We start from the raw sequence: 18,167 nt of genomic DNA on the forward strand, positions 1-18,167 counted from the left end.
TTTCTCCTTTTTTCCCTCTATCTATAGCCCAGACCAAACAATTCCCTATCTCACTTCTACATTTTGATCTTATTTGACGTATATGCATGCTGTCAGAGCCAATTCCAATTCCTGTATCTCAAAAAAGACTGTATAAGAAACATGGCATGTTTCCCGCCACATGTGGCGCCCTTGGGCCGCGTAAGAAGAACCTTGGTTGTGCTCAGGCAACAGTCAATTGATGTCTTGGAAATTGGACTTAGGTACCTATGTTGTATGTAGCATTTGAAGTACGATATACAGAAACTAGTATACATCAAATGTTCATATCATTTTGAGATCCCATGAAGAACCGGGCTACGTCATTTTATTTTCTGCACAATGCAAGAACACTCTTGGCGCTCCGATCTAGGTCCCACATTGGGGTTGATAACGAAGTTCTATATCCACCATTTTTCTTACTATCCACATTGTTGGAAACAAATACAGCCTCTGAGAACAATTATATTACTGGGCTATGTAGATGCTGATTGAGCCATGCTCGGTACTTACATGTATATATGTGCAGATCACCAATGATCAATGAACTGTCAGAGACAGCACATATCTATAGCAGGATTGGATACAAAACGGAGTCTGACCCATCCAATCTGCGTGGCCTACCAATACACCCAGTTCCTAGAGTTGAATATTATGCCTCCTCCCTGAATACCTCTACTTCATATCCAGAGACAGCTTCCGACACTAGTGTAGACATCAATCTCAAAGCTACAGGTCTGAAACTTGAAATGTGTTGACAATGTATCTAGGTAGTTGAACAAACAACTAGGAGTGTATTCCGTGGGTCCGCCAATGGCTACTTGAGCCCAAATACTCAGCCATGACTTTATTAAAGGGCTCGCACGAGAACTGGTGTTTGATCTGGGTGTGGACAGAGCATGTGGGAAGATACTCTCAGCAAATGGGTAATGCTGATGTCTCTCCATGGGTATGCACGCACCAGCTGGTTGGGGACCCTCCGCCTACGCTGTCTCATGGGGGCTACGGTGAGATGGTGGTCAAGAGGGTTGGGGAGAGAGAGAAGAGAAGAGGAAGAAGGGAGATGGGGGTTCTTTTATACCCCCCCCCAACAACCCGTACCTTCCTAAAGTGGACAGCCCCCTCTCACCTTCCCTGGCTGTCAATGCTACATGTTTACCTTCCCAATCTGTATACATACATTTGTTTACACAGGGCCCTCTAGGAAAGAGCCATGGAGCCAGTGTCGCGCTTGCATGATCCAGGCACTTTGGCTACATATTCATGGATAAAAACAATTAGATAGAGTAATCTTTGCAATATCAAGTCTTAGAATGTTATTCAAGGATCTCAAGCAACGTCATCCGCCAGACCATCAGCAATACTTTCAATAAACCCTTTATTCTGCATCCCATCCACCCATTCACTAGGAATAGCATCAAATTCATAGAACGATCCCGCAAGACCTCCATACACAGCCCCTGCAGTATCCGAGTCACCACCCAAATTGACGACTGCCAAGGCTCCATCTTTCCAGGTATCATACTTGAAGAATGCCCACAGAGCACACTCAAGTGTATCAACAACCCATCCACTACTTGTCATATCACTAGGCGCCTTGATCTTCCAGTCGCTGATTGTTCTGTATCTGTCCCGTGACAAGCGCTCCTTCAGTTCAGGATGAGTAAATGGGAATGTGGAGACCGCATGGAAGAGTTGCTTCTTCGTTTGACCTATAAAAAACGTCAGTAGCAATTCTTGAAAGGAAACAGAGAATCAGAACACCAACCATTCATAACCCTACACACCAACTCCGTATACGCTTCACAGGCTTCCACACACGCGAGCGCAGGATGAGTGATCTGGCTTTGTTTTCTGGCAATTTTCCTCGCCCGTTCAGAATCTCGCCAGTAAACCAACCCAATCGGGACGATCCTCATCAAGCTCCCGTTCCCAGAGAATTCATTGTAATCCAATCTGTCGGAGACCATCGCCTGGGCAAGTTCGAAATCTCCCTCCATGCCATACTTCGCCCATATCCGAAGGGAGGTGCGAGTGGAGCGGCCTACATCCCATGAGTGGTTGACAGTGCTGAAATGGCCTTTGGTCATCCACTCGACAAAGTATTGGATTGACAGCTCGTGGTTGTATTGCATGTTGGACTTGTTGAAGGAGCATGCCAAGGCTAGTGTCATAGATCCGTCGTCGGAGTAGGATCTTGTTCATGTTAGTCACAATTACCTAGCATATATTATTATAATGGGAACTCACCCAGCTGGTTGTTTGAAGGGCGCGACAAATCTTAAGCATGTGATCGGCTCGAATGTTCCTGCGTCTCTGAATTGTACAGGGCCGCCGAGTGCGTCCGCTACGCAGACGCCCCAGATGGCGCCTTTGGTACGAGATTTCAATGACGGAGACATATTCAGCTGATGTTGATGTGGATGTTTTGTTTCGTTTTTTTTGTTCCGAGGTTATTTCGTCTTATTTAAAGATGTCGGAAGTGACTCAAAGAGGGAAGAACCTTGGAAAGTTAGAAAACCTTCAGATATTGAGTCACCAGGGCACAGTACTAGCCAAGGAACTAAAAGAACCTCAATATTACAGAAAGTTAAATGTGATATTCTAGTGCAATAACCAATACGAGCCTCGGGATGATGGGTATGGAGTACAGGCTACGCCTCACGCTAGGCAGCTGTGTCCACAGCCTCACATACTCCTCCGAGGCTCAGCTGTCGCTAAGGATCTACGGCTGTGGCTGAATATTCTCCACTAGGGCTGCAAGTGTGCAAAACTGCCTATGCTTTTAGACGAATAAAGCAGCGCATGCTCAATCATAGCGCATGCTCAATCATAGCCCACGCCCGAAAGAAGTATATAATTTACTGACTAAACATCTACTTATGACGAGGCTAGCTAAAATCTTTGGCAGGCTGCCCATTAGTTTCCTTCCCTAAATCCTCTACTGTCTTCCACTTCCACAGCCGCTGGCCAGGGTTAACAAGCTCATTGTCATCCCCAAGAAAGCAGGAGTATGCGCAATACCCCCATCACCCATCAAGAACCACATATAAGCCGCCGGATCCCACGAAGGCTCAGCAGTAGTCTCCTTCTTATATTTCTCATAGGGGAGACATTCAATATCATTGCGTCCCGCACCAGTAGACTCCATGATACCCGCGATCTCCTCAACAGAGCGCGAATCACCGCCAACATGAACAGCATCAGGAATATTCTCTGTCGGCATAGTCGCCAATGAAGCAACTGCCCTACCGACATCCCCAAGCGAGGTAAAAGAAACCGGCGTGCGGAACGACCCGACACTAGTATACTTCCCGCTCTCAGTATCGAGACCGAACCACGGCCCGATACTGTCTTCTAGGAACAGGCCGCAGAATACGCGACAAATCTTCATATATGAGACGACTCGCTGCGCATTCGCAAGATGCTTCTTCTTTTCGCCCCATTCTAGGTGGGCGAAGTCATGGCCGTAGTGGTCGACACCGAATTCGGAGCGGAAGTAGACTCGGATGTTAGTTCTGGGGAGTGCGGCAGCGATCTTTGTTTTGAAGTCGTGGCCCGCATGCCCAATTGTGTTTACGAGGATTTGGACGCCTTGAAGGGATTCTTCGAGGTTGGTCTCGTTGTAGCGGCGTGTTGTGAGCTTTACACCGGATTGGAAGGAGGATTGCTGGAAGAGACAGGACTCGTTTCTTGAGAGGATAATTATCTCGGAGAATTTGTCTTGGAAGCCAGGGGAGAGGAAGGCTGTTGTGACGTGCTTGCCTAGATGTCCGGTGGCTCCGGCGATGGCGACGACTGGTCGTGTTATGGATGCCATGTATGCGATTGAGCACTCTTGAAGAGATTGTCTAGGATGTAAGGATAAGAAGGGAACTTGGGGTAATTTTCAAGTTATATCTACGTACATGTACCCTACTTCGCTATGTTGACTGTGTTCTTTGCGTCATTGGCAGACCAAACCACCATCCCGAGGTCCGAACAAAGCCCTGATTGGCTCACAATTGTATAGATCTGAAGTGTTGCTCGGGCTTGATCCAGCTCGGAGTATGCTGGGAGTGCAATATATATAGGGACTTGGCACATGATATGTTGGGGCATGGTGAGTCGTGGTTGAAACCAATATATGTTAGAATGAGATGAGCATAAATTGGGTATTATTCCATGAAATTCTACCCAGGCCACATAAACCCGAAATCTAAACCCGACAAATGCCAATGCGAGGGAGCATGTGGCCCTCAGAATGCCGCTTGTCCCCGCATCAAAACACCAGGTCCCATTGTGCAACGCGAGGGACCGACGCTTCTGCTAAAAAAAAAGGAGAAGAAGGAAACATAACCAGCCTGCTTGTGCTTTTGTTCCTAAATCCAAGTTCATTGCTTCTCCATACTTAGGTATTTAGCCTCAGCGCCCTTGATGCACGCAATGTTGGCACCAAGCTTGTTGATCGTTTCAATATACTCATCATAGGGGTCCGAGTCAAAGACAATACCACCACCAGCCTGGAGGTACGCCACGCCGTCCTTGACCATCATAGTGCGCAGCGCAATGCATGTGTCCATCGCACCTGGCATCTCCGCCGATCCATCTGGGTTGGCGCTGTTATATCCAAAGTATCCGACGGCGCCAGCGTAGACACCACGCTTTTCGCCCTCCAGTTCAGCGATGAGTTGCATGGCGCGCACCTTGGGTGCACCGGAAACTGTGCCGGCAGGGAAGATAGACCGGAATGCATCGAAGCGGGTCATACCTGGCCGCAACTGTCCGGATACCTGGGAGACCAGGTGTTGGACGTGTGAGAACTTCTCCACGACCATCAGTCGGTCAACCTGTGTCGTAGTGGGGTCGCAGACCCGGTTCACGTCGTTGCGGGCAAGATCGACCAACATGACGTGCTCGGCGCGGTCCTTAAGACTGCTGCGGAGCTCCTCGGAGAGAGCAGCATCCTCCTCCGGGGTCTTACCGCGCTTCACTGTGCCTGCGATGGGGTGACTGATAATACGCCCCCGCTCTTCTTTTACTAGGAGCTCGGGACTGGCTCCAACAAGCTGGAAGTCTTGGCAGTCGATATAGAAGAGATAAGGAGAAGGGTTGACGGTGCGAAGGTGGCGGAAGAGGTTGAATGGGTGGAGAGAGGTAGGTCGTGATAACCGCTGTGAAGGCACGGTCTGGAAAATGTCGCCCTTGGCAATGTGCTGCTTCAATCGGTTGACATGGCCTTCATATCCATCCCGTCCGATGTTGGATGTATACTCCTGGTTCGGAATGATCGGGCCCTGGGGCGGGAGCGGCGTGCGATCCTGGAGTAGCGTATCGATCGTCTTCTGGATGATGGCCTGGCCCTTGAGGTATGAGGCCTCGATATCGGCGTCCGCCGAGGGAATGGGAACGTAGGTGATGACCTTGACGACTTGGAAGAAGTGATCGAATGCAATGATGGTATCGTAAAGCATGAAGAATGATTCGGGCACTCCGAGGACGTCCTTCATCGGCCGCGCCGTCTTGGGCTCAAAGTATCTAACACAGTCGTATCCAACATAACCGATCGCTCCGGCGGTCAACGGCGGGAGAACCAATTCAGGCACTGTCGCGACGCGGTACTGAGAAAGCTCCTTCTCGAGGTATGGGAGGGGATCCGCTGCTGGGCCATGGCCCTCGCCAGTCTTGATGACCTTTCTGGGGTCTGTATGTGAGGAAGAGGTAAGCGATGGAATCAGACAAAAGACTCCCGGAATCACCCACCTGCGCCAATAAAGCTGTATCGCCCAATAGTCTCTGTGGTGGCAGCACTTTCATACAAGAATGACAACCGCGAGCTATGCCTGTGAGTCAGTGATCTTGTCCAATATTGCTATGCCCGGCCTTATCGCCAATGTTGAAAACAACCCAATGACTCACTTCTCTGCGATCTTCAAGTATGCCAATGTTGGGGTCAAGAGGTCGGCAGGGATTGACGCCGTGACAGGAAGTAGGTTGGGAGGAAACTCGGAGTTCCTCGACTTTGAGATCACTTCTCGCGCCGTCTCAAGGGACGGGATGCTGGGGACCTGAGTCATTGGTCAATGAGCGTAAACAAAAATATTGACGAAATATCGACGGAGGTGTCAAAGAGCGGAGAAATACAATAGCAAGACAGATGCATAACTTACAGGAGTTGCCATTTTATTATTAGTGGCTGATATTGACGGTGCTAGTAAAGAGGAAGGATTGAGTTGGCGGTGGGAAAATGATTCACCGTGGGGGGTGGATATCTATTGACGGGCGGTCCAGGAATGCGCCCCGGACTGCATGTATTCGATTTGAGGTGTGACAAGATAGCATAATTGTGATATCAAATTTTAGGGCTTATGTATTTATTGAGCAAATTCCGACCAATCTTGAAGAGCTTACACGTCTTACAGGTGTGTCTAGTGATTATATGCATCCAAAAACGGACTAGCGTCGAGGGGTATATCGATTATCGATAAAGCGGCTATAGATGTACCTATATTGTACCCATGTGCAAGGACTCCCTCGTTTGAAAATTGGGGTATTTTCTTGATTATCAGACACTAAGAGTGAGTTTCAGAAATCACAGATCCCACCTGAAATGGGTGAAGGGGGGGGGGGGGGGANAAGGCAAAAGAAAAAGTCCACCGTCGCCAGTCCATGTCATTCGCCGTGCCCACCCAAACCTGTCCCAAGCAATGCATGCCATTATGCATTTTCTAAAGAAAAATGTATGTTCACAAGAAAGTAAGAAAAAAATAATAATCCGGGGACACCATGAAAGGTGATATGTCTTTGAGAGAAAGAGATTGAAAAGGCTTTTCAAGCGGGATTGTCGGATTAGTTCAAGCAGGGCATGAGTCGTGAGTTTTATGTGGTTGGTTTAAGCCTGCCTTGTCATCGTTGCAAGTTGATGATTGCCATCTTGGGAAATTGGATCGTCAGCATGGGGGAAATTGACAGAGGTAAACCAGACCAGAGAGCATACCTGTTTGTTGAAGCCATAAGCCAGTCGTTTTCCATCTGCATCCCAGGAAAGGGCCCGATGGGGTTCTGGTTTTGAATGACCATTCTGTCCATGGTGTCCATTCTGTCCATTGGTCATGCGGTCGGCTTCCTCTTTCTTCACCTCGGGGCTAGTCGCGGTCCAGGTAGACATGAGATTACCATCAGGGTGTTCAATGTTCCAGATAAAGAGTCCGTCCTTGCTAGCCGCACCGAGAGCGTATCCATCGGGGGAGAAAGATCCGGTTATAGCGGGGTTTGAGTCTAGGCTCAGCTGATGAATGTTCGTGTAATCCTTTATATCGAGGTTGACCTGCCAAACCTTGACCTTACCATCCGCTGAGAAAGAGGCAAATTCAATACGATGGGGGTCAAATTGGGGGCTGATATCAATGCCGGTGATTCTGTCCTTGTGGGCGTTGGGGATAAGAATGTCATGGGTGGGGATCCAAATTGAAGCACTCAGTCCAGAAGCCACGATAGCAACCGAATGAGACTCGGTTTGGACACATCGAATAAACTCCCAGGTCGCATTATCTTTGGGAGAAGGATATGTCTTGATCAAACGGATGCTGTTGTCCACCTCGCATTGATAGACTGCACCCTCACCAGAAGCAAATGCCAAGTTGTGTCCACACCATGCGAGATCATAAATATGATTCTCGATTATTTGAGGTGGAGGGAAAACATCTGGTCGGCGGCTGTCGTCCCAAAGCGCAAGTTCCGATACGTTATGATTCGATGCCACAACGACCAGTTGCGAGCTACCAGCTGCCCAGTGTAAGCCAGTGATGAGCCGCGGTACCTCGGGTAGTAGATCCACCGCGTCTCCATTGACATTGTACATGGTAATAGTGCCTCTGTCGTCAGTACAAGTCGCGACGGCCAATTTCTCACCAATGGCATCCCAGGCTACAGTCGAGACACTGGTGTCACCCTTCTTGAGCTCGACGATTTTCTTCTGCACGGGTTCCGATGACATTGACAGCTTCCACAGGCTGCAAAAGAGGTCACCAGCTCCCACAACTACAGTGGGATCCCGAGGGCGCCATACAGCGTGAGTCACGTGATGATCCGGATTCAGCAGGGCGGTGTCGGGAGTCAAATCGATGGGCTTGGCGGGGGCGATCTGGACGGAAGAGCTCTCGCCGTTTTCCAGGGTGGGCGGTAGTTCAGGGATCTCCTCGGCCATGCTGACATCACCATCCTCATCCATATGATCAGGAGTATTTGGTTGACTTTCAGTTTGCGCCTTGTCTTCCATAGATTCATCGCTATCAGTTTCATCTTTTCGGCTGTCCTTTCCGGGCTCGGCATGGCCGTTCACCGGGCGGTCGCGCGCAAGTTGGCCCGGCGAATCTGGGTCTGTGCCGACAGCCTCATCGCGACTTTCCACTGATCCGGGTTTGGCTCCAATTTCAAAGGGCTCTGGTCCGAAAAAATAATCAGATGGTGAAATGTTTTTGTGATTGCCCTCCTGCGCATTGAGATTAGTTTGAATTGCAATTGAGGAACCAAAAAGAAAGTAGATTTTTTCCCCTTTGGCGCGTAAGAACCGTTTAGGTTGAAACACATACCTTGTCTAGCGAGGATTCCATCTCGTGGTATTGCAGGCCCTTTTGGACCAGCGACACCAGCGCATGAGTTTTAATGTAGGGCGCAAACGGGAGAGTCTGTGGATCAGGGAACCACGCGCGCTGCAAAGACACGGCGGCATCGCCATGACCTAGGTTGAGTTAGAGGTCAAATTGAGAAAAAGCCAAGGGGGCAATGAAACCAACCTGCTTCTTGGAGGTACCTATCAAGGATATTAGTTCTGCATGAAATGCATAGGTTGTATTGCACTTACCTCCATATTAAATAGTTGACATGATGCGATGTGAGGTCAGGTTGTGCCATGATTACATGTGCGACCAGCTAAGGGCCGCGGACATGCCAGAGAGGGAAGAGCTGTGCCGATGAACACCAAAGTGGAGGCTTCGATGCGCGGAGACGGAGCTTCAGGAACACGGAACACGAAGCCGGAAGGGGATAGGAACTTCCGGATAAATAGAAAAAGGGGGGGTGCTTGTATTTTCCGCACAGAATTTAAGACTTCGAGAATTGAAGATCGAAGAGAAAGCCAAGACCAGGGAGAAATTGGAGTTTTGGGGGGGAAATGAGAGTGAGAGAGTGGAGGGACGAAGAAGTGAGATGCAGGATCAAAAGAAATAAAAGCTATTCTGTAATCCCATAGAAATAGAAACCAAGTATTCAATGAATAGAGAGATGAGAGAGGGAGAGGGAGAGGAAAGTGAAGATCTGAGATTAAAGGATCCAGAATGTTTGGCAGAAGTCCATTTAGCACACACTAGCCACTGGATCCTCCCTGTGGCGTCGGCTTCTCCTCCACACTTTTTCGACCTTCTCTTCTCCAGTCATTTTTTATTATTAATGAGGTATCAGATTACATTGGGATAACTGCTTGATATTATAAACTTGATCAAACATTCCTGATAATCTACCCTTTGGAACACTCTGAATTCTCAAACAACTCTCCTATTAAGCGCCTAAAAATGGGGTTCTCCACACATCGGGGGATTTCAGCACGAGCACCCTTTAGCACCATTCAAGGTTCCAATCCCAAGTACCGGAGTGCTTATCCCGTGTCACAGCTTACACTTACACGTAAACTTACAATACTATCTACTTGCAGGGATGCTACCTTTCGGAAATCATATACCAATAACCTGAACTGCATCCACCCGAACCTGCAGGTCAATCGCAGATGGTGGATCGTGGCTAATGATGCCGCCAGTTACCGACCTGACATTGCCGCGTCCTTCACGTACGGGGTACTTTTTACCTTTTAAGTTCTTTACAACATACAGTCTTGTTAAGTCAAGGGGGTATACACGACAAAGTCGTTTTGCACATTTCAAGCCTACCATATTCTAGCTACAACATCAATAAGGGTGAGAGCGGAAATTTCTAGAAAAAAAGACATCTAAAAAAGATTTTGAGAATTACTACCGAAAAAGGCGTCACAGGGCTGCATAAGCGGCCGACTAGTTTTTGGATATACTTTGAGTTACTTTCACCTACTGTTGCTACCGATGTTACCTGATGGGGAACTCCTATCACGGAGGAGTGTCTGACAGACGGCTAGGTACTCCGCAAGATGTAAGGTAAGATGTAAGATGTAGGAGGAGGTTATGACACTGGTTCCAAGGTTATTGCTAAATATGAAAATATGAATCGTCAATAACCACCAATATGTCCCACTAACCCGGCTAGTACTTGCTTCGAGATAATCCTATATTCAAATCATATTCAAGAGTAGAACTGAACACAATAAGCCAAAAAAAAGTCAATAATATCCATTAGATAGTAAGGAAAATTAAAAGAGATAATGACATGAAATATAAGCTAACAACCATAATCGAAAGCTACATAGATGTAAAATGTAGAATTGTGCCCTTGAAACATCTCGGGGCTAAACAAATATGGGTACTTCTCCGCCCTCCGCTCCAGTCTCCCACCTCAACTTTCTCCATCTCTACGGCCTGTGGCGTATTGCAGCTCCAAGCGAGCTCCAACATGTCGCTCCGAACCAACATTCCCCCTGCTACTCGAATCTGTCTCGTCAGCCTTCTCACCCTCTCCTTACTATACAATATTGCCAGATGGCGACAAATTGACACCACCGGCGGTACCCCGGCCACATCTCCTCTCGTCCCCTACCTGACCCTCGTCCCCTCGTTCTTTTACTACTATCCCTGGACAATCGTCACGGCCACCTTCGTCGAGCAGAATATATTCACCGTTCTGCTAAACGCTGCCACCATATTTTATGGCGGCAAGTACCTCGAACGCGCGTGGGGCTCGCGCGAGTTCAGCAAGTTCATCGCGGTTGTCGCCGTCATCCCCTGCGTCGCCACCATCCCAATCTACTTGATCTGGGGAGCAGTTGGAGGCTCCTCCAGTAGAGTGTATGCATCCCCCCACCTCAGCCTCCCAACACGAGCAAATCGATTGCCACCACTCTATACCAAACACTAACAAACTTCAAAAAACAGCCTCACCCAAATCTGCGGTGGCGTCTCCATCCAAGCCTCCTTCCTAGTCGCCTTCAAACAGCTCGTCCCAGAACACACCGTAACAGTGTTCAAGGGAATAATCAAAATGCGCGTAAAGCATTTCCCCGCCCTCTTCCTCCTCCTAAACACCATCAGCGGCCTCATCATCGGAACAGACCCCGCCGCAATCCTCTCCTGGCTCGGCATCCTCACCAGCTGGACCTACCTCCGCTTCTACAAGCGGCAGCCCGACTTAACCGGCACCTCGAGCGGCACAGGCATCAAAGGCGATGCCAGCGAGACATTCGCTTTCGCCTGTCTATTCCCGGACGTCATGCAGCCGCCTATCGCATTCGTCGCGGACCAGGTCTACGCGCTGCTGGTCGCAGCTAAGCTCCTGACGCCGTTCTCTCAGGACGATATCGCCTCTGGGAATGAGCTGGTGTTGGCGAGAGGCGAGGTGGGCTTGCCCACATTTTTGAATAGCCAGCGTGGTGGGGCCAGGGGCGCGGGGAAGCGCGAGGAGGCGGAGCGCAGGCGCGCTATTGCGCTCAAGGCTTTGGATCGCAGGTTGCAGGCTGCTACTGTTGGGCGCGTGCAGGCTCACCCCCCTGGTCTAGGGGAGCCTAGCTCGTCGATGCCGCGTCCCGCTACCCCTACTCCGGCTGCGCCTGTTGGTCAGAGTATGCTCGGGGAAACGAGTTACAATCCTGATCATGCTTGAATGTGGTTGGGTGCTTCTGTTTTTTTCCAACTCTGGCGTTTAGTGACGCACTTTGGGATTTGGCCTTTTGGACATATTCGCATTTGTATCATGGCTGGCTTGTGGCTTGATTTCTTTGTTGTACTGATAGCTATACCGATACTGTGTGCACTTCTGCCTAGGTGATGATGTACATGATTTGTTTGATCTTGTCTTGGGGGTTTGATTTCCCGCTTCAGTCATTAGGCTGATATCTTAGCGCCTGGCTTTTTGGCCTTGAATTCGATTTGTTTTATACCACAGAGCTTGTATGTCAATTACCACTTGAAGAAACAATCTCGCTTTATTAATCTGCAACTTTACTCATTTTTAATGGGGCTTGCACTTTATTTTAATCATCTTGACCCTAACCTGGCTATTCGACTCCTGCATCCATTTTCATCTCAGCCTCCTCTTCGTCTAGCAATGGCACAAACCGGAAGTCCACAAAGCACACAGGTCCATTGGGACCCTTTACACCAGCGCCAACCGGTCTGCCCACTGGCACATTATTATCATCAAGCTCAACCATGAACTGTAAGCTCAACACACCCTGCCGGTCCCCACGGATACTAACCTTATTCGCGACAGACATAGCTCTCGCAGCCTTGCGAATCAGCGCAAAGCGATAACTCTGTTGAATACGCTCGCCCATAGAAGAAGGAGGAGAAACAAGGAAAGTCTCCGTGACCGTAGGCGCAAGCTTAGCTCTAGTTGCACGAGCCCGGGAAGAGCCATCATCGAGCAACACCTTGTGCATCTGAGATTGTGTTGTGCCATGACCAGCGCCACCGGCGATCTCGTTTTGCTGGTCAACCGAGAACTCCACTGTGGATTCACTGAACGGACCGCCTGCACCGGAAAGAGCAAAGTATGGTTCTCGCTTGGCGCAGGCCGACAGTTTAAGGATTGTGGGGGTGGAGGAGTCTAGTTCGGCGATGGCATTGTGTAGCCAGGTGGAGCGCATGATGATTTTCATGATGATGGCGTCACGCTGGAGGGGAATGTCTGCTTCGTCTTCGTCGGGCTCATACGTTACTAGCTCGCAGGTTGTTTTCACGCCGGCTTCGGCGATGGTGATGCTAAGCGGGGCGCCGTGTTGGGCGTATTGCAGGGTGCAGGAGCGGTCCATGAGCAGGGCTGGGGCGCTGAACGCGCTTGACGAAGCGATGCCGGTGTGCGTGATACTAGTGTCGCGGGGTCGATTGGACTCGGAGAGCTCATTGATGCCGAAGATTTTTAGGGTTTCCAGGATGGCGGAAAGAGAAACAACAAAGTGCGGGTAAGCACCATTCTGTGAGGATTCGTTGTCATCTTGGGGTGTTCCGTTCTGATTATTAGGTTCAGACTCGGTCGAGGGATTGAATGTGTAGCTGGTGAAGAGTGACTTGTCGAGAAAGGCTAGTCCTTGGATGACGCGGCCTTCCTCCACTGAGAATCGGAGGCCATCTGGGGTGATTTGGACGGTGGCCTTATGTGCGAAACCAATGCAGGAGAGCAGTGTGTAGAGATGGTGGGCGTTGTTGGAGACGCCAGCGAAAAGGGGCTCCATTTTGCGACGTAGGCTGCCAGCTTGGACGTTTCAGGCGCGATACTGGCACAGAGCAAAGATAATAAATCCGAAGATGTGTGATGGCTTTGGATGTTCTAGCAGTACAAGCCCCTTTGAACCCAACGCTTATGGTACATTTGAGGGGACGCGCAATAAAAAAGTGGCCGGTTAGACGTAGACTCCGGCGGCGCAGATCATAAACACAGCTCCAAAGCTATCCAGAATACCCTATCAGTATATTGTACGTCGAAAAATGGGACAAGGTGTATTACTAACCCAGATGCAAGTGCGGCCGGGAAGCCCAAGGACACGATGGCGAGGAAAGACCGATCTGTTTGGTAAAATGTCAGAGTCCAATTCAATAACTAGATTTGAGAGGAACTTACTCAAGCCGAAGAGAGTGCCCGTAATCAATGCTACCAATATTAGTCAGAAACTGGCGAGTTCCAAAGCTGTGATAGACCAAGAAGCTTACCGAGGAGGAGCAAGTTGAAGCCGACGGAGAACTGACTGTCCTTGGCAATGAGAGGGATGAATGGAGTTGCAGAGGCTGCCTCCCAGACTTCGTTCAGAGACATTAGGACAATAGAATTTGATGTAAATGTAATTGAGGGACAAATTGATGCAGTTCAAAGATAATGTGAAAGTGATATAGATCGACAGTGTTGATCTGGCCCGACCGGTGGTTAGTTGTTCCGACCGATACCCCATGTCATCGTCGGCGCAAGGTCAAGTTTGAAGGACAAGGACATCATGGCTGTTGATTCGCCGAAGAGTAAGTGAATCCATATAAATTCGCATTTTATTTTATCAAACAATTTTTAACGTGTCACTATGGTATCAGGTTTCAAGCGTAAAGCCTCTGAGGAGGCAGCTTCCCCGGAGTCTGGGCAGCAGATTATCAAGAAGGCGCGCACAGATTCCCCCGTGAAAGAGGTAAGAAGTTCTGCTCAATTGCTTCGCCTGTTTGTTCTGACAAGTACCCCGCACAGGAAGATGGTCTACTTAAAAAACCTCCGCTTCGCATTGTTCCATTCCCTGAGAAGGTACCCTCCCATCCCACGCCACCCTTTCTCAAGTCTCTCCATGAGCAATGGCTGATGATACTGATGATCCACAGCCCGCTGTTCTCGAGGAACGTCGAGGCGACATCGAGTTTCGTGTCGTCAACAACGATGGTTCACATGATAGCTTTATTGTCCTCACAGGCTTGAAGTGTATTTTCCAGAAGCAACTTCCAAAGATGCCCAAGGACTATATTGCACGTCTCGTCTACGATAGATCCCATCTTTCTATGGCTATCGTCAAGCATCCACTGGAGGTTGTTGGGTATGTTACAAACGCCGAGCATTACCTAGGCTAGTGGGATTAGGATACTGATAAAGTACAGAGGAATCACGTATCGTCCGTTCAATTCTCGAAAGTTTGCTGAGATTGTCTTCTGCGCTATATCCTCGGATCAACAAGTGAAGGGCTATGGTGCACACTTGATGTCTCATCTAAAGGTACGCATGCTTACAGGTATTTGATTCCTATACACATGTCTAACTCATTTGCCTTAGGACTACGTGAAAGCCACCTCCCCCATTATGCATTTCCTCACCTACGCCGATAACTATGCCATTGGATACTTTAAGAAACAAGGCTTCACCAAGGAGATCACACTCGACAAATCGATCTGGATGGGCTACATTAAGGATTACGAGGGTGGTACACTCATGCAGTGTACCATGCTCCCCAAGATTCGTTATCTGGAGATGGGTCGCATGCTCACTAAGCAGAAGGAGTCTGTGCAAGCCAAGATCCGTGCCTTCAGTCGCTCGCATATCATCCATCCCCCTCCGAAGGAATGGAAGAACGGGGTGTACGCGATCGATCCCCTTAGCATTCCCGCAATTAAAGAGTCCGGATGGTCGCCAGATATGGATGAAATGGCTCGCCAACCACGCCATGGGCCCAACTATAATCAATTGCTGCACTTGTTGAACGACATGCAGAACCATAGTGCAGCTTGGCCGTTTACTCAACCGGTGAACCGCGATGAGGTTCCAGACTACTACGAGGTAATCATGGAGCCCATGGATTTGTCGACCATGGAAGAGAAGCATGAGAAGGACTTGTACCCGACCCCACAGGATTTCATCAAGGACGCCATGTTGATCTTTGACAATTGCCGACGCTACAATAATGAGACCACACCCTATGCCAAGAGCGCAAACAAGCTTGAAAAGTTCATGTGGCAGCAGATCCGGAATATTCCAGAGTGGTCGGTAAGTATTTACAATCAAGGCTTTTCTCACAAAACAAATGCTAACTCTCACATCTAGCACCTTGCCGATAATCATTGATCTCGGGACATACATTCATTGCAGCGAGGGTGTTTTTATTGGAACGGCGTTGGATTGGGATTTGATGGGCAATACCCTGTTGATAGATTACCACAACATGCAATTTTCACTGGCTTATGAATTAATGCCAGTTTATGGATTTCTTTTTCAAGGTTGATTTAGTGTACAAAGTCTACTATGTAGATCAACGTCGAGGTCAATCCATGGATGGATATGCTGATCTTCACACCAATCACATCTATAGATGCCATGCTTGGTATTGTGGGGCTAATATCGGTTAGGCTGGAGTTGATAGTTCATTGAACAGAGCATAGAGCAGGGTCAGAGCAGCAGGAGTCCAGATGAACAAGTGAATATCACCATATAAAGGTCTTTATAGAAATTCTTTATAAAAAGTCTTCATATGCATGATGATATATGAGGCAATAACCTAAAGCTCAACGTTAATTTCCCCCCTGACAGATCTTAATCTCGGATTATTGTTGTTGCGGTGTTTCAAGAAGAATGCTGATGGCTGGAATAGCCTCACGAACTTCACCCTTACGTCTTTCGTCTCGTGGGACTTGTCTTTTTTCAAGTTTCCGTGTTTTCTTTTTTCGCTGTTGCTGTTGCTGAGCCGACCTAGTTGTGTTGTGACCTCAGGGGCTCCCCCGATATCCACACATCATTTATTGTGTACCTCGCGACGTGGAGTTCAATTCTTTTCAACTCCTCTCAGACCGCTCTTAGTTGTCTATCATTCGCTTCGAATCGCCTACATCTTACTCCTCGCATCTCTCGGGGTGTGTTGAGATCGCTCGCTCGCCCGCCGACGCGACCTTAATCTCTCCCCCCTTTTGCTCCCCGGGGGCCCCGCCTTTGCTTTGAAATTTCAATACTGGTCATTTCACTGGTGCTGACTCTAGCCGCATTATCAATATGTCTCATCATGACTTAACCGACGCGGAGTCGCGTAATCGTCTGCCGACCCTCTTTGAAGTGCTCAGCCGCCGAACTCTCGCCCCGGTCGACCTCTTCTCGTTCTACATTTACATGCGCGACCAGCAGCGCTCTGTAGACTACCTAGACTTTTGGTCAGTGTAATCTCTCATTCGATTCCCGTATATGAAGCTAACGGGATCTCTAGGCTGGATGTATCTCAACACATGCTACTGTGCCGACACTATGTGCGTGAACTCCGCCGTTCCGTACTCGTCGCGACTCCCGATATGGAAAGAGCCGATAGCAAACGATCTTCTGCCATTCTAGACAATCTAGAGAACCTAGGTGATATCCCAATGACGGAGGCTGGGCCTTCTCGTCTACGTGGATTCCAAGAAAACGAGAAGGATAGAGATGCCGATCAACGCCTGTCCGCATTCCTTCGCTCCGAAGGCCAAACCACATCAACCTCCCGGGAGAACAGCGTGGGATCTTCCGGCGAATCAGTACACCAAGTCTCTTCAATTGATGATGGCCGTAACACCCCGGATTCCCGGATTAACGACTCAACCTCCCCCGGGCACACAGTGGCCCGCAATGACATTCGCGCCAGCGCTGAGAAGATTCTGTACACATATCTACTTCCCGGTTCCGAGCGAGAGATCATGCTACCAGACTCGATGATTACCACAATTATCAACCTGGTCGAAGATGATGGCCGAGACGACCCCGAAGTGTTTGACCCTGCCAAGGACTATGTGTTCCAGGCCATGGAGCGCGATGCATTCCCAGGATTCCTGCAAGCAAAGGCCCTTGGAAATATGGTTCCCCTGAGTATCATCTTGCGACTCGCCTTTGCTCTGATTAGCTTCGGTGGAGGATTCTGGGGTGCCTTCTACGTCGTTCTGCGGAACAAGCCTCGGAGAACTCGTTGCTGGGTATGTTGAGAATTATATCTAAGCACCGATGAGCCCACCTGCTAACTTTAATCTAGATTATTCTGCCGTTTGCTGTCGCTTCATACTTCATCATTTCCTATCATTACAAGATCGACCCTGTCATGGCGTTCCTGGGGTACAGTGAATACACCTTTATGAACTGGGCTCCAATTCGCGAGCCCTATGTTCGAAAGCTGCTGAACAAGCGTGCCGTCGTCACCGCATTGATCGCCTTTCTCACAGCGGCAGCTTTGAGTATCCTGTTCATTTTCGTCCCTGGTACCATGCTGTGAGCTTTTCGCCGTGTCCGGCTTCCATCTAATCCAAACTTCCAAAAACAATCGCCCCGTGAACTTCGTTGTATGGTCATCTGATCATTCTTACCATGTCTACAATTTACTTGACTTGACTTGACTTGTTCACAAGGCGTTTTCACCGTGCCCGAATACTGAGGGTTTGCTTCCATGATCCATATTCTTGAAAAAGACTACTCCGCAGATCTGGAGCCCATCTTCAACATCGGAGCTATACAGAAGAGATTTTGGTTTCCTCCATCGCCCTATCCACCCGCTTATCAGCGGTGACATCTACTTTTCT

The 18,167-nt window shown here is 49.0% G+C and overlaps 9 protein-coding genes across 9 annotated transcripts; 3 read left to right on the forward strand and 6 right to left on the reverse strand.

Moving 5' to 3' along the window:
- Positions 1-1,347: 1,347 nt before the first annotated feature.
- Positions 1,348-2,420, reverse strand: PEX2_104340 (ADP-ribosylglycohydrolase family protein; the record flags this gene model as incomplete). The annotated part of the gene is made up of 3 exons (XM_016747703.1): positions 1,348-1,730; positions 1,802-2,214; positions 2,269-2,420. The coding sequence occupies 3 exons, from the start codon at positions 2,418-2,420 to the stop codon at positions 1,348-1,350; spliced, it is 948 nt and encodes a 315-aa protein (XP_016593190.1).
- A 539-nt stretch (positions 2,421-2,959) lies between these two features.
- On the reverse strand, positions 2,960-3,838 carry PEX2_104350 (isoflavone reductase family protein; the record flags this gene model as incomplete). The annotated part of the gene is made up of 1 exon (XM_016747704.1): positions 2,960-3,838. One exon carries the CDS (start codon positions 3,836-3,838, stop codon positions 2,960-2,962), a length of 879 nt encoding a protein of 292 aa, XP_016593191.1.
- Positions 3,839-4,391: 553 nt separating this feature from the next.
- trpE (anthranilate synthase TRP2) lies at positions 4,392-6,179 on the reverse strand (the record flags this gene model as incomplete). The annotated part of the gene is made up of 4 exons (XM_016747705.1): positions 4,392-5,701; positions 5,761-5,834; positions 5,917-6,065; positions 6,168-6,179. 4 exons carry the CDS (start codon positions 6,177-6,179, stop codon positions 4,392-4,394), a joined length of 1,545 nt encoding a protein of 514 aa, XP_016593192.1.
- Positions 6,180-6,889: 710 nt separating this feature from the next.
- PEX2_104370 (WD40 repeat domain-containing protein) lies at positions 6,890-8,910 on the reverse strand (the record flags this gene model as incomplete). Its single annotated transcript, XM_016747706.1, has 4 exons — positions 6,890-8,488; positions 8,589-8,737; positions 8,793-8,809; positions 8,861-8,910. 4 exons carry the CDS (start codon positions 8,908-8,910, stop codon positions 6,890-6,892), a joined length of 1,815 nt encoding a protein of 604 aa, XP_016593193.1.
- A 1,680-nt stretch (positions 8,911-10,590) lies between these two features.
- PEX2_104380 (rhomboid family protein) lies at positions 10,591-11,793 on the forward strand (the record flags this gene model as incomplete). Its single annotated transcript, XM_016747707.1, has 2 exons — positions 10,591-10,982; positions 11,070-11,793. 2 exons carry the CDS (start codon positions 10,591-10,593, stop codon positions 11,791-11,793), a joined length of 1,116 nt encoding a protein of 371 aa, XP_016593194.1.
- A 394-nt stretch (positions 11,794-12,187) lies between these two features.
- Positions 12,188-13,363, reverse strand: PEX2_104390 (Rad1/Rec1/Rad17 family repair protein; the record flags this gene model as incomplete). The annotated part of the gene is made up of 1 exon (XM_016747708.1): positions 12,188-13,363. One exon carries the CDS (start codon positions 13,361-13,363, stop codon positions 12,188-12,190), a length of 1,176 nt encoding a protein of 391 aa, XP_016593195.1.
- Positions 13,364-13,531: 168 nt separating this feature from the next.
- Positions 13,532-13,941, reverse strand: PEX2_104400 (OST5 family protein; the record flags this gene model as incomplete). The annotated part of the gene is made up of 4 exons (XM_016747709.1): positions 13,532-13,577; positions 13,640-13,694; positions 13,750-13,779; positions 13,839-13,941. 4 exons carry the CDS (start codon positions 13,939-13,941, stop codon positions 13,532-13,534), a joined length of 234 nt encoding a protein of 77 aa, XP_016593196.1.
- A 175-nt stretch (positions 13,942-14,116) lies between these two features.
- Positions 14,117-15,711, forward strand: gcnE (histone acetyltransferase GCN5; the record flags this gene model as incomplete). Its single annotated transcript, XM_016747710.1, has 6 exons — positions 14,117-14,138; positions 14,208-14,299; positions 14,484-14,692; positions 14,754-14,868; positions 14,926-15,633; positions 15,691-15,711. 6 exons carry the CDS (start codon positions 14,117-14,119, stop codon positions 15,709-15,711), a joined length of 1,167 nt encoding a protein of 388 aa, XP_016593197.1.
- Positions 15,712-16,629: 918 nt separating this feature from the next.
- Positions 16,630-17,863, forward strand: rgsB (uncharacterized protein; the record flags this gene model as incomplete). The annotated part of the gene is made up of 3 exons (XM_016747711.1): positions 16,630-16,784; positions 16,838-17,570; positions 17,627-17,863. The coding sequence occupies 3 exons, from the start codon at positions 16,630-16,632 to the stop codon at positions 17,861-17,863; spliced, it is 1,125 nt and encodes a 374-aa protein (XP_016593198.1).
- Between the last annotated feature and the right edge of the window lie 304 nt (positions 17,864-18,167).

This window comes from Penicillium expansum (assembly GCF_000769745.1).
Source record: "Penicillium expansum strain MD-8 chromosome Unknown contig362, whole genome shotgun sequence".
In the NCBI taxonomy this organism is placed as follows: Eukaryota; Fungi; Ascomycota; class Eurotiomycetes; order Eurotiales; family Aspergillaceae; genus Penicillium; species Penicillium expansum.